Source organism: Quercus lobata, chromosome 9, assembly GCF_001633185.2.
Source record: "Quercus lobata isolate SW786 chromosome 9, ValleyOak3.0 Primary Assembly, whole genome shotgun sequence".
Lineage (NCBI taxonomy): Eukaryota > Viridiplantae > Streptophyta > Magnoliopsida > Fagales > Fagaceae > Quercus > Quercus lobata.
The window spans coordinates 45,366,326-45,378,392 of NC_044912.1; the positions used below are offsets into that span (position 1 = coordinate 45,366,326).

Sequence of the window (12,067 nt, forward strand, 5' to 3'; positions counted from 1 at the left end):
GATTTGATCGAAGAACGAAAAGCGAATGCAATAGTCCAACTGGCCTACTACCAGCACAAGCTCAAGCAAGGTTATGATACCAATGTAAAGCTAAGGCCGTTAGCCCTAGGAGATTTGGTATTAAGAAAAGTTTTGGGTACTACCAAGAATCCAGCCTGGGGAAAATTAGGGTCTAATTGGGAAGGACCATATCGCATCACGTCGATGGCAGGAATAGGTGCGTACTGTTTGGAGGATTTAGATGAAAAAATTGTACTCCATCCTTGAAATGTAAACAACCTAAAGAGGTATTACTATTAATAAAAGCAGTCCTATTTATTTCCTTTTTAATTCATTCCAATCATGTATCATGTGTTTCCCTATCTATTGAAGTATTAAACAGAAACTAAGTCATGACAGGTTCCTCGGACTACAGACTTAGTGGAAATTAATACTCTTTGACATCTATTGAAGTATTAAATAGAAACTAAGTCATGTCAGGTTTCTCGATCCACAAACTTAGTGAAAATTAATACCCTTTGACATCTATTGAAGTATTAAATGGAAACTAAGTCATGTCAGGTTCCTCGGACCACAGACTTAGTGGAAATTAATACCCTTTGACATCTATTGAAGTATTAAACAGAAACTAAGTCATGATAGGTTCCTCGAACCACAGATTTAGTGGAAATTAATACCCTTTGACATCTATTGAAGTATTAAACAGAAATTAAGTCATGTCAGGTTCCTCGGACCACAAACTTATTGAAAATTAATACCCTTTGACATCTATTGAAGTATTAAACAGAAATTAAGTCATGCCAGGTTCCTCGGACCACAGACTTAGTGAAAATTAATACCCTTTGACATCTATTGAAGTATTAAATGGAAACTAAGTCATGTCAGGTTCCTCGGACCACAGACTTAGTGGAAATTAATACCCTTTAACACCTATTAAAGTATTAAACAGAAATTAAGTCATGTTAGGTTCCTCGGACCGCAGACTTAGTGAAAATTAATACACTATGGTACCTATTAAAGTGTTAGTCAAACATTAACTCAAGCATTTAAAAGAAGTAAACTTCTGACTCTCTCTCGGATCACAAGGTTTATTATCACTCAGTACAGATGTAAACCGAAGTAAGCCCATGAGCATCACTTAAAGCATTTTAGGGTACCCTAGACTTGGATGTTATTTGGTCAAACGATTGAATATTTTCTTAAAAAAAAAAAAAAAAAAAAAAAAAAAAAAAAAAAAAAAAAACTTGTTAGAGTTGACAGATTCAATGTCTTAATAGTACTACGGATTCAATAGTTTTGACCCATTCTGATTACCAATTAAAAATATGTGTAAACTTTGTTTTCTCTTGTGTAAGCAACCTTGTACTTTCATGGCATATGATTATGTTCAAACATAGAACAGTCAAAATGAAAATTACATAAATGAAGAAAATAACTCATAAAAAATTGAGAAAGAAAAATGTATATTTCATTAAAACATGTCTTAGAAAAAAGAAATTTCATTATAGAAATTGTTACTACATTACAAAAATGAAGATTCATTATTTCAATTTTATCTAAAGCTTGTCCTTGGAAGTCTTGCTAGTTGGTTTAGCTACTTCAGTAGGAATCATTTTTTCTTTCTCTTTGGGGGCTTCCCCGGCAGGCATGGTAACTAAAGTTAAGGCCTGTTCAAAACCTTGGGAAGTTGCCCTATCTTGTGGAACCTCTGCGGTCTTGTCCGAGGATATTTTCTTGGGAACTTCAGGTTCTTTTGTTTGCTCCTGCTGACCGGGAGAAAGAGGATCATGGGGCTGTGTTTCTTCAATCGGGTCAGCAACTGTAGAAGCTACTTCACCTTGAATAGAAGGAAGGTCCGAGGCTTGTATGGCTAGTGGGAAGTAGATATTTTCTGGTCTTCTCAGCTCAGAAGAAGCCTCAACCCCAGCTCGATTGAGGACTTGCTCCCAAGTCTGAGCACAGTAGGTTCGACACACGGTAGGGACCTCTGCTTGAAGGGTTTCCTTGGTCTTGGCTACGCCGACGTCGTAACCATGTTGTTCAGCCTCGTCCGATTCTTCTCGGCCTACATTTTTGCATTCTCAGCCTCAGTTTTCAACCTCTTGGCTTGATCTTTAAGCTTCTAGGCTTCTTCTAATTTCTTTCGGAGGGCGGCTATTTGCTCTTTGGAAGAAGACAACTGATCATAGGCATCACGCAGGAGCTGTCTCTGATCCTCGGCCTGCCTTTGAGTGCTCTCTAGAGCCGATTCAGCACTCTTCCTGGCCCTTTCCTCCTCAATCAGCTTACTCCTTAGATCTTTGTTGGATTGATCGGCAACGTTGGATGACTGCACAGCTGCTACGTGCCTATTCCTCTCGTCGTCCAATTGTCGATAGCAACGGTTGCCTATCTCCTCAACCCTAAAAGTGGCTTAGACAGCCTAAAAGAAAAGGATAGTAACCTAACAAATAACAATAAAGATAATAAAAAATTTATAAAAAAAGAAAAAGAAAAAAAGGAAGGATAGCATCATACCATGCCCAGATACCTTTTAAGGTTAAGGAAAACCTCATTCTTCCTGATAGACCGCAGCTTGGCCATATCAGTGGGGAGTAATAAAGCCTCCTCCAAAGCCGAGGCCATATGGCACCTAGCACCTTCTTGGAAATCCCTGATGGATGCATCATCCATCAAGGGTTTACCATTTATCATTGGAGCTGGAAGCCAAGCTTGAGACTCAGGTGGCTGATTATCTCCCCTCTCCAAGGCTCTCTGCCATGTTTGGCCAGTCTTTTGCTACTTTGCAGCTCTATAGGTCTCGTCTTCTTGAACAGGATGAGACCTCCTGGCCTCCATTACCTCTTTGCCCTTGTGCTCCCTCTTTCTTTTTGGATCAGCAGGTTTAGGTCAGGATGGCAAGGACAAACTGAGGAGAAGGAAGAGGAGATTTGGGAGGAGGAGGAGGAAGTTTGGGCTGAATGGACTTTCTCGGTGCACCTTTTCTGGGCTGAGATTCTACTAAGTCCATCAAACTTCTTTAGGATTTTCTTTGGATACCCATTTCGTCCGAAGTGATGACATATGCTTGTTGCTGAAAGTCAATGTCAGCCGATGTACTCTCGGGAGATAGAGGTTGGTTGAACACCTCAAATTCGTCCAAGGAGTCTGAGAAAGTTACAATCCCCTCTGGATTTTCTTCTTCTTCTTTTTCTCTTTCTTCCTCCTCTTCCTTAGGAATGGTTTGGGATAATGATGCTCTTACTAGAGGGATTCCCATAAAGAGTGGTTGAGTAAGGGGTATACCTTCAAGAATTGGAATACCCTCAGGAATGACAAATCTTTCGTAGGCTACACTAATATGGTGGAACCGAGGATCGTTGGCTTTTATCACACACTTGGGGGCTTGAAATGCAAAAGAAATAGGCGTGTACCCAAGGATTATGTGCGCTACTTATAATTAACCGTCGACTTCGTTTACAAACACCTCAGACCGTAAAATTCTATCTAGGCTCTCTCTGTTGACTAAGCTGAGTTGAGGTTTGGTAGAACATCTGTCTGCAAAAGCATTAAAGTGGAAGGAAATTTTGTCAGAAGCAAAGATAATGTGAAACAAAGGGGAAATATAAGCCAGGGTGCATAAATTTATGATTATACCCCCACCTGGTGTTCCCTCCTCAGTCGGACAAGGTAGGCCATCATGCCATTCCCCAGAGAAGATTAAAAAATCCTCTTTTAGCCCTTTGTTTGATGTAGGGAGACATTGGATTAACCTTACTTTAGGATACCTTGACTTAAGGTAATATCCCTGCCCCGTTAAATGGTGAAGGTTGTACACCCAGTTCACATCATGGTGGGTCAAATTCAAGTTCATTCTCTCATTTAGGACTTCTATACTCCCTAATACCCTAAACATATGTGGGGCGCATTGTGTGGGAGATAGTCTAAAGAATCTAAGATAATTCCTCGTGATGTTACCTATAGGAATGGTCATTCCTCCCTCTATGAAGGCGATCATAGGGATGACCACCTCTCCTGTTTTCCTAGCATCTACCCATTCCTCCTGGGCAGCATATCTCATGCCCACTGTTGGTGGGATCCTGTACTTAGCCCTAAACCTTTCTCTATCCTCCTCAGATTCAACTAAACGCTTGAACTTACCCATTTTCTAAGAAGTTCTGAAGAAAAATTAACAAGTTTGAAACGAAAACTAAGAGGGTTCAAGGAAACTTACAGGTTTGAAAAGAAGGTCCTTAGACAAATTTTTAGTATTTGTAAACGCACAGGGAAGTGAGAGAGAGCGACAGGTTCAATGTATGAGCTCTAGGACTGTGTGATTGTTGAAAGTAGGAAAGGGAATTGATTTGAAAAACTATTTATAGTGGCATAGAAGTTACAAGCGAGAAAATTCCTGCTTATAAACCTAGGAAAATTCTCCACCATTGGATTTACATCTTGCTGTTGAACGTAGGGGACAAGGGTGCCGCCAAAATTTAATGATGGCACGCTCTGGACGCCGAAGCGTCAGGAGCGTGCCTTGAGCAGGTAAAAAGGCATTTGGGAGTTTGGTTAGACAGGGATAACCATAAATGGGATAGGCTGAGGATATCAAAATCCTCCTTTCCTCCCGAGGAGTCGAAAAACAAGATTTTGAGGGTCTATTGTGGGGGCCAGTTAGCCAGAAGGTACTATTAAAACTGTACGAATTGGGCCTATGGCCCAATCTAAGGATATTAACTAATCCAAAGATGGTCAAATAAGGTTATTATGGGAATGGTATGAGAAGAAGAAATAAGGATTGTGTATGATAGTCCAAAATATGTCCGAGGAGAAAAGTCATCTCAGAAATAGAGATCCGAGGTCAGTAAGAATGTCTTATCATCCTGGACATTCTTCAAGGTTGCATCACGATTAGAAGTCAGACATTTGATAAGGGATTAGTAAAGGGAGGCAACAAATATCTTCAAAAGCTGTCACTTCCACATTAAATGCATCCCAGCTAACTCTCTGGCCACATTAATGTGGAGGTGATACCTAAACAGTGGTTAAGCAGTCTTACAGCTACTAGTTGAAGGTTCTAGGAGGTGTTAGATGAGACAAGAAGAAGTTCCTAGAAACTAACCTATATGTGTATGGTAGGGATGATACTAAAATTATAGTATATAGCATGGAGAAGTGGCCCAAAGGAAAGAGATTGAGAAATCAAGAAATCTTTGTAATAGTCGTTTGAACTCTTGTAACACTGATCATCAACTGGATATTATAATATAGCTCCTCAGACTGTGCCGAGGACAAATTTTCTCATTTCACTTGTGTTTGATTCTCTTAAATAAACAACTGTTATTGTCTTTCTTACCAAATAGAACTAGTTCTTTTACCCATGCTCTACAAATTCATTGTTTGGGCTTATTGGGTCCAATCCAAATTCAGTCCTTGCAATTGTATTTTTTAATAGAATAACTAAATGAGGAGATTGAAAAGTCTATGTTTGTTGGCTTTATTCAGCGACAAATTTGTATGTATTTTATTTATCTTTTTAATATATCTTTCTAGGACATAATTGTAATATTGTGAACACAAAATTTCTCAATTGTAGAAAATCAAACAATTGAAAAGAAATATGGTTTGCAAATATAAATTTGTATTGATGAATGAGTACAATCTCTATGTCAATTCTTTTGCAAAAGAATACCCTCTAATTCTATCTTTATTGAACTTGACTTGAACAAGAAATCCTCTTGACTTTAGTTGGAAGATGGATTGAATGATCTTCACAATGAATCTCTGGCTTTGAGCTTGTTAGAGATTTGTTGTCCTTCAAGTTCTTCAAGCCCTTCGAATGTTCTTCAAGTTCTTTAAAGATTCTTGAGAATGAATTTTCCCAGAGCTTGAGCCTTTTGAAAACTTGGTCTCCAAAATGAGAGGAAATGTCCTCTATTTATAGTGGTTTCAGAGGATAAGTTCCACTTTGAATTGATATGCCTGAAAAGATGTAGTAGACTCTTGATTGGCCCAAATTTGCTTAGAGATAATTATCTCTATTTATCTATTTTGATAAATATCATATTTTGATAAAGATAATGATCAACGAAGATAAATAATTATCTCTATTTAATTTACTTATTTTAACAAAGATAATTATCCATCAATTTTGAATAGAAAATTTATCTTTATCTTTATTTTATTTATTTTAATAAAGATAATTATTCATAAACTTTATATAGGGGATTTATCTTTATCTTGTGGGCCAAGTGACACATGGCAAATTTCAATATGCCAATGTAATATCAATTTGGATGACACTTGTCATCATTTGATTTAACTAATTTAATGAAATATTAATTTGGAATTTGTCACTAAACTTTGATGTGGCATTTTGTAATTGGCTTGACAAATTTTTGCTTCCTACAATCATCTATTTTCCATCTCTTTCAATCTTTGACTAAGATATTATATTCCTATTCATTTAGTGGTGTTTCCATTAGTGCTTTAATGGAGGTTCTTCGGTAAGCTAGAAAGAGAAGGGACTCAGAGCAGTCAATTGCTAGCTAGAGTTTGGAGGGCTCAAGTACATGTAGGCTTGTGGGCTTAAAGGGTTCATAGTGTCCTTGTGTATTGTAACTATCTTGTCTAGTAGAGATTTCTGATGGGTGGTCAGGAGAGAGGTTTTTTAGCCCTATGTTATGGGTTTTCCTCTTCCTAAAAGCTTCTTTGTGTTTGGTTTGATTTGGTTTGCTTGCTTTTCCTCTATTTCCATTGTGATTTTATTTTGATATGCATTGCTTAGTATAGCTTTTGTTTTATGGAAATTGGTTAAAACATTTACACTTAGATTAATATCATTAGTTTACTTTAAAAGTAATTTAGCTGTAAAAGACATGGTTTAGGGTTCTAAATATTTGTTAGGGTTGCTATAGCATCTTTCACTTACTAGTGGTGGAGGTAGACATGTGTCATTTTCCTTTTAGGTAAAATGTTGCCTTATGTAAAGTTTTGACAAAATTGGACAACATACATTTGGTGCTTCTTTGACAGGCATGCTTGTGCTTGAATTGTATGCAGTAGTGCCGCTTTGACAGGCTAGTTCTCTGCTATAACATAGCCAAAACTTGTAGCACATGGTTGGAATTTGTTATTGAGTTGAATAGTCCTTAACTAATTTTGGCATTACTTTTACCCTCCATCTTGGACACACGAACAATAACTAATGGCTACATGCTTTATCACTTATACATAGCTTTTATCTACTCCTTTTTATTCTTTTTAATTCTATTGAGCCTTGGACACATGGTGATGGTGGATTAGCTCATTATTTTACAAATCTAACACCATCAAGCATAATAGTATACAAATCCTTATAGTTTAATTGATTGGCACCTCATGATATTTTCAATAAAAACATTTAGTATTCAAATCCTTTGTTCCTGTTATAACTATCAAATTATCAAGACCAATCTTACCGTAAGTAATGTCTATTGCACTCATGGCATTTCACGGCAAGTGGGTTCCACACATCCCCATAATCCTCTTGTCTCCTTGTAGTGAGGATGATATTTGTTATATGTAATCGACACTTAATAGTCCAAGAGAATTAATATTGGAGAACCATTTTGGAATTATTATTATTTCTATATAAATACGTGTGTGTGTGTGTGTATTAAGTGGTAGATCTAGGGGGGCCATGGCCCCCCATGAGTTTTTAAATTTTCCATTAACAGGTGATAACAAATCATGAATAAGCTAAAATGTTACTTATTCCCCCCCCCCCCCCCACCCCCCCAACAAATATTTTGAGGAGAAAAAATTATAGTAGTAATACTAGACTAATTCATCCCAAAATCCATTTTGGAGGGGTCTCTAAATTTCTAAAATGAAAAGGACCCTTAAAAGTAGCAGTTAACCCATTATTTAGCCTATAATCTCTCAAAATTCAATTAGAGAAACAACTTTACCAAATTCTATGTCACCAAAATAATGAACCCAAATCTGTTTAGATCTCATGTTCAATTTAAATCAATAACTTTTCATCCAAATTAATAAAAAAGGAAAAAAAATTAAAACCATTCTCAGTATTTCCCTCAAAAAATATCCTCCTTACACCTCTGAAACTAAAAGCATGCTGAAACTATGCAAAATTGAAGTCTCGTAGTGTGGCTCAATTCTTTATTGTTGTGTTGCTCAAACAGCCTCGATTCTGTGCAAATTCACCCCTGGTCGTTGTCGTCTGTTCAGCTCCTTTGTATGACTCTCTCTCTCTCTCTCTCTCTCTCTCTATGCTAATGTGCAGTGAGTATTGAGAATGCATTTGATTGTAGGTGGTTGGTGATAATATCTAAGTTCCTGTTCTTAGCTAGTGGCTTACAGTTGGTTTGCACTACTGGCTTAGAAAATTGGTTTGCGCGCACTACTTTGTTTTTTAATTAACTTCTACTATATAGTTAACTTCTACTATTTTATTTTATATTTAGTTATTTTACAGATTGTTTAGGTTTTTTTTTTTTTTTTTTTTTTTGACAGTACATGTTATAAAGTTTATTCACTTTGTTGTTTAAATTTTCTATAAAAAAATATAACCAGATTATAAATTATAAGTTTAAGTTATTAAAGTGTGGGTAATTTATGAGAAAATCATTCACAATTGCTATATATTTTAAGAGAAAATTTGTTTAAGATTTAGATATTACTACTAAATATAGAAGTCAAAATTAAACAATAAATTTTTTAGCAATAGTTTTACTTTGTAAATCATAAAAGGGTTCAAAAAATTGAGTTCAAAATAAATTTTAGCACCATGAAAGAACGAAAGCATAATGATGTTGAGTTATAATTTTTTTTTTTTTTTAATTAAGAACCAATTATATTTAGCTTGGCCTCCTGAAAAAAATTCTTGGCTCCCCCACCATTAATATATATAATTAAATGTAATAAACTAGTAATAGGTATTTTCATTGATATATAAAGTAAATAAAATTAATAAAATTTTTGTTATAGTAATAATCGGACCAATTGATATAGTTTTATTTTATTTTTATCCAAACCATACTTACAATACACTGCCCCAACCAAAACCAACATTTGTTTCGTATTCTAATTGTTTTTATTTTTTCGCTTTTATTTTATTTATTCCACCCGTTTTTATCCCCATTTCTATCTCTTTTTTTAGTTTTCTTTTCTTTATGCTGTCCACGCGTTTTATTTGGTGGGACTTCATTCTCACACTTTTTTAGTCAAGTGACACAGATCTGATCAAGTCAAATAAAAAGTAGATACATACCTCCTCCACTCCTGTCTCTCTCTCTCCCTCTCTTTCTTCTCAGATCTACTGGTATTATCGTGAAACCTGTGCTGGTTGCATTTGCATGTTACCTATTATTGGGTGGGGCAACAAGGATAACAGATCATCGACTCCATAATTAATGTACGTAACCTGATCTCTTTGTTCTTTAAACCAATTTTGTGCTTTTTCCTACACCATGACTCCCCCTTATTTTATTTATTTTGTGCGTGTGTGTGTTTTGAAGTGTTGTTAATGATTAAAACCTTTGTCGGTGACTTTCCATGTATAATGCTCAGTTTCCCTGAATTTTGGGCCAAATATATTATAGTGTAAGATTATTTTGTTGCTAGTGCTGAAATTGGAATTAGTGACATAATTCAAAATATTACATTTCTTTTTACTTAAATAGTGCGAGGATCACTCCTTAAGGTACCTAACTGAAGGGGTTCATTAGTACGAGGCATGACTTAAACTCTGAAGTCTCAGGTTTAATCCACCGTATTCATGCGTGGATATTTCATGGGAAATAATCTGAATTAAACTATAGTTACTCCTATATCAGACTTATCAGTTGAGCGGTTTAGGCTGTTTAGAAAATAATCTTAGGTCGACATCATTTTGTTCAAATTTAAGACATAAATTGTACCAAACCACTTGACCATAATTATGACTTATAAGGATAAATTATTTATTGAGTAATCCTACATCAACAACATTTTCTCTTATTCATTTCTCCAATTATGATTTTTTCAATATTTCCTGCATGGGCCTCAATGTCAAACCACGCAAACTCTCATACCTTCTATCTCTTTTTTTCTCAATTACATTATCGCAATCATCTACAATATGCACCAAAACAACACTAGGAAAGTTCATTTAAAGGTGACAAGTTAACAATTTATTTTATAATTGAAATTCACCTTATATTTATGGTTTCATTCAAAATGATTGATATTGTTGATGCTGCAAGTGATCAAATGGAAGCAAGCGAAGGTGTCTCCCTTAAGGAAGAAGAGCCAGCCAATTTGGTAACTTCTTTGAGAGAGAAGTTGGACAGTTTGTCCTCTTTATCCTCTCAGAGTTGTATCTACAGGATTCCTAAGCGACTACGCAAATGGAATAACGAAGCCTACACACCTCATATAGTCTCCATCGGCCCTCTGCACCATGGCAGTACAGATTTGCAAGCCATGGAAGAGCACAAACTGAGATATCTAAAGGACTTTCTTCTATATACCAAGGTGAGCTTGGAGGACTATGTCAAACTCTTGAGGGAGAGGGAAGCAAGAATTCGGAATTCTTATGAAGAAACTATCAAACTTGGCAGCGATGAGTTTTTGGAAATGATTCTAGTGGATGCAGCCTTTGTCATTGAGGTACTGTTTAAGTTCCATTACAACCTAATAAATGACTCTGACCGTATATTTAGTAAACCATGGCTGATAAGTGACATATGGTATGACATATTGTTGCTTGAAAATCAGCTTCCTTTCTTCATTTTGGAGGATTTTTTTGTCAAGGCCAGAATAATTGTGCCTCCTGAACAAGATGAGAGACATTCCCTCATTAGGCTTACCCATAATGTCTTTAAAAATGCGGCATTCTTGGGGGAAATAGAACAACTTTGGACAAAATTATGTTCTTCTAAAATAGAACATTTTCTTCATTTTGTACGAATTTGTCACATACCACAGGAACCCCCACCCAAAGGGAAACTTATAACCCTTAGTGCACCTAATGCAACACAGCTACATCAAGCAGGAGTCAGGTTTAAGGTGGGATCACCTAAAAACTTATTTGACATACAATTCAAAAATGGGATATTGGAAATTTCAAATATTCGAATACATGATGACACAGAGGCTTTTTTTCGAAACCTTATTGCCTTTGAGCAATGTCACATGAGAGTTGATTACATCAGTGACTATTTCATTGTCCTTGATCGCCTCATTGACACTCCCAACGATGTGGAATTACTTGTTGAGTGTGGAATTATTGAAAATTTGCTACCAAATAGCCAAATGGTGGTGACTCTCATTAACAACCTTGTCTTTGGGACTGTTACCTCTACATCAAATTTCTATTTTGCTAACCTTCTTGGAGAATTGAATGCATACTGCAGTGTCCCTTGGCACAAATGGAAGGCAACCTTGAATGAAGATTACTTCAGTACTCCATGGGCTGTCATTTCTGTTAGCGCAGCTACTGTACTTCTCATACTCACTCTCATTCAAACAGTGTGTTCTGTTATCTCTCTGTAGGTTCTTTCAACCATAGAATGACAGAATTTTCATGTACAAGATAGTAATGGTCTGTGTTCTCAAGTAATCCAAATCGGTTTCTTTCAAAACCTAAACATAGCTTGTGAACTCTTAACACTTGTTGACATCACCTTCACTGCATTATTTTCATAAGTTACCATACAAATGGGGAAATTATAAATGAAGCAGATCCTTCCAAGTTAGACAAAGCCACCGCCCTTGTAAGCTGGCCTAGTGTTGGAATATTTTTTATAAAAAATAATATATTTTTATTAAATAGTCTTTTTAAGTAGACGTTGGCTTATTAATTAGTTCATGTTTTTTTCACTTATATATGCCTATTAACTTCTTATTAAATTTTCTCAAAAAAAAAAAAAAACTTCTTATTAAATTTTAAAATCTGTCATTTGACAGTTTCTCCCTTTAGTTGCTCAATTCAATGAGCATAAATATACTCAAACCGTTAGTAACAAAATTTCTTTCACACTTAGCCAGGTGTTTTTACACAGCTCATGTAATAAAGTTTGTCAAATGAAAAGGTTGTCCGTGA

At 35.9% G+C, this 12,067-nt stretch overlaps 1 protein-coding gene across 1 annotated transcript; it reads left to right on the forward strand.

The window, feature by feature from the left end:
- The first annotated feature begins 9,237 nt into the window (after window positions 1-9,237).
- LOC115959490 (UPF0481 protein At3g47200-like) lies at window positions 9,238-11,612 on the forward strand. The gene is made up of 2 exons (XM_031077905.1): window positions 9,238-9,397; window positions 10,227-11,612. The coding sequence occupies exon 2, from the start codon at window positions 10,234-10,236 to the stop codon at window positions 11,515-11,517; it is 1,284 nt and encodes a 427-aa protein (XP_030933765.1). The 5' UTR covers window positions 9,238-9,397; window positions 10,227-10,233; the 3' UTR covers window positions 11,518-11,612.
- The last annotated feature ends 455 nt before the right edge of the window (window positions 11,613-12,067 follow it).

Bases quoted from the DNA above. Each gene is read 5' to 3' on its own strand.
- LOC115959490 (XM_031077905.1), top strand. From the start codon at position 10,234: ATGGAAGCAAGCGAAGGTGTCTCCCTTAAGGAAGAAGAGCCAGCCAAT.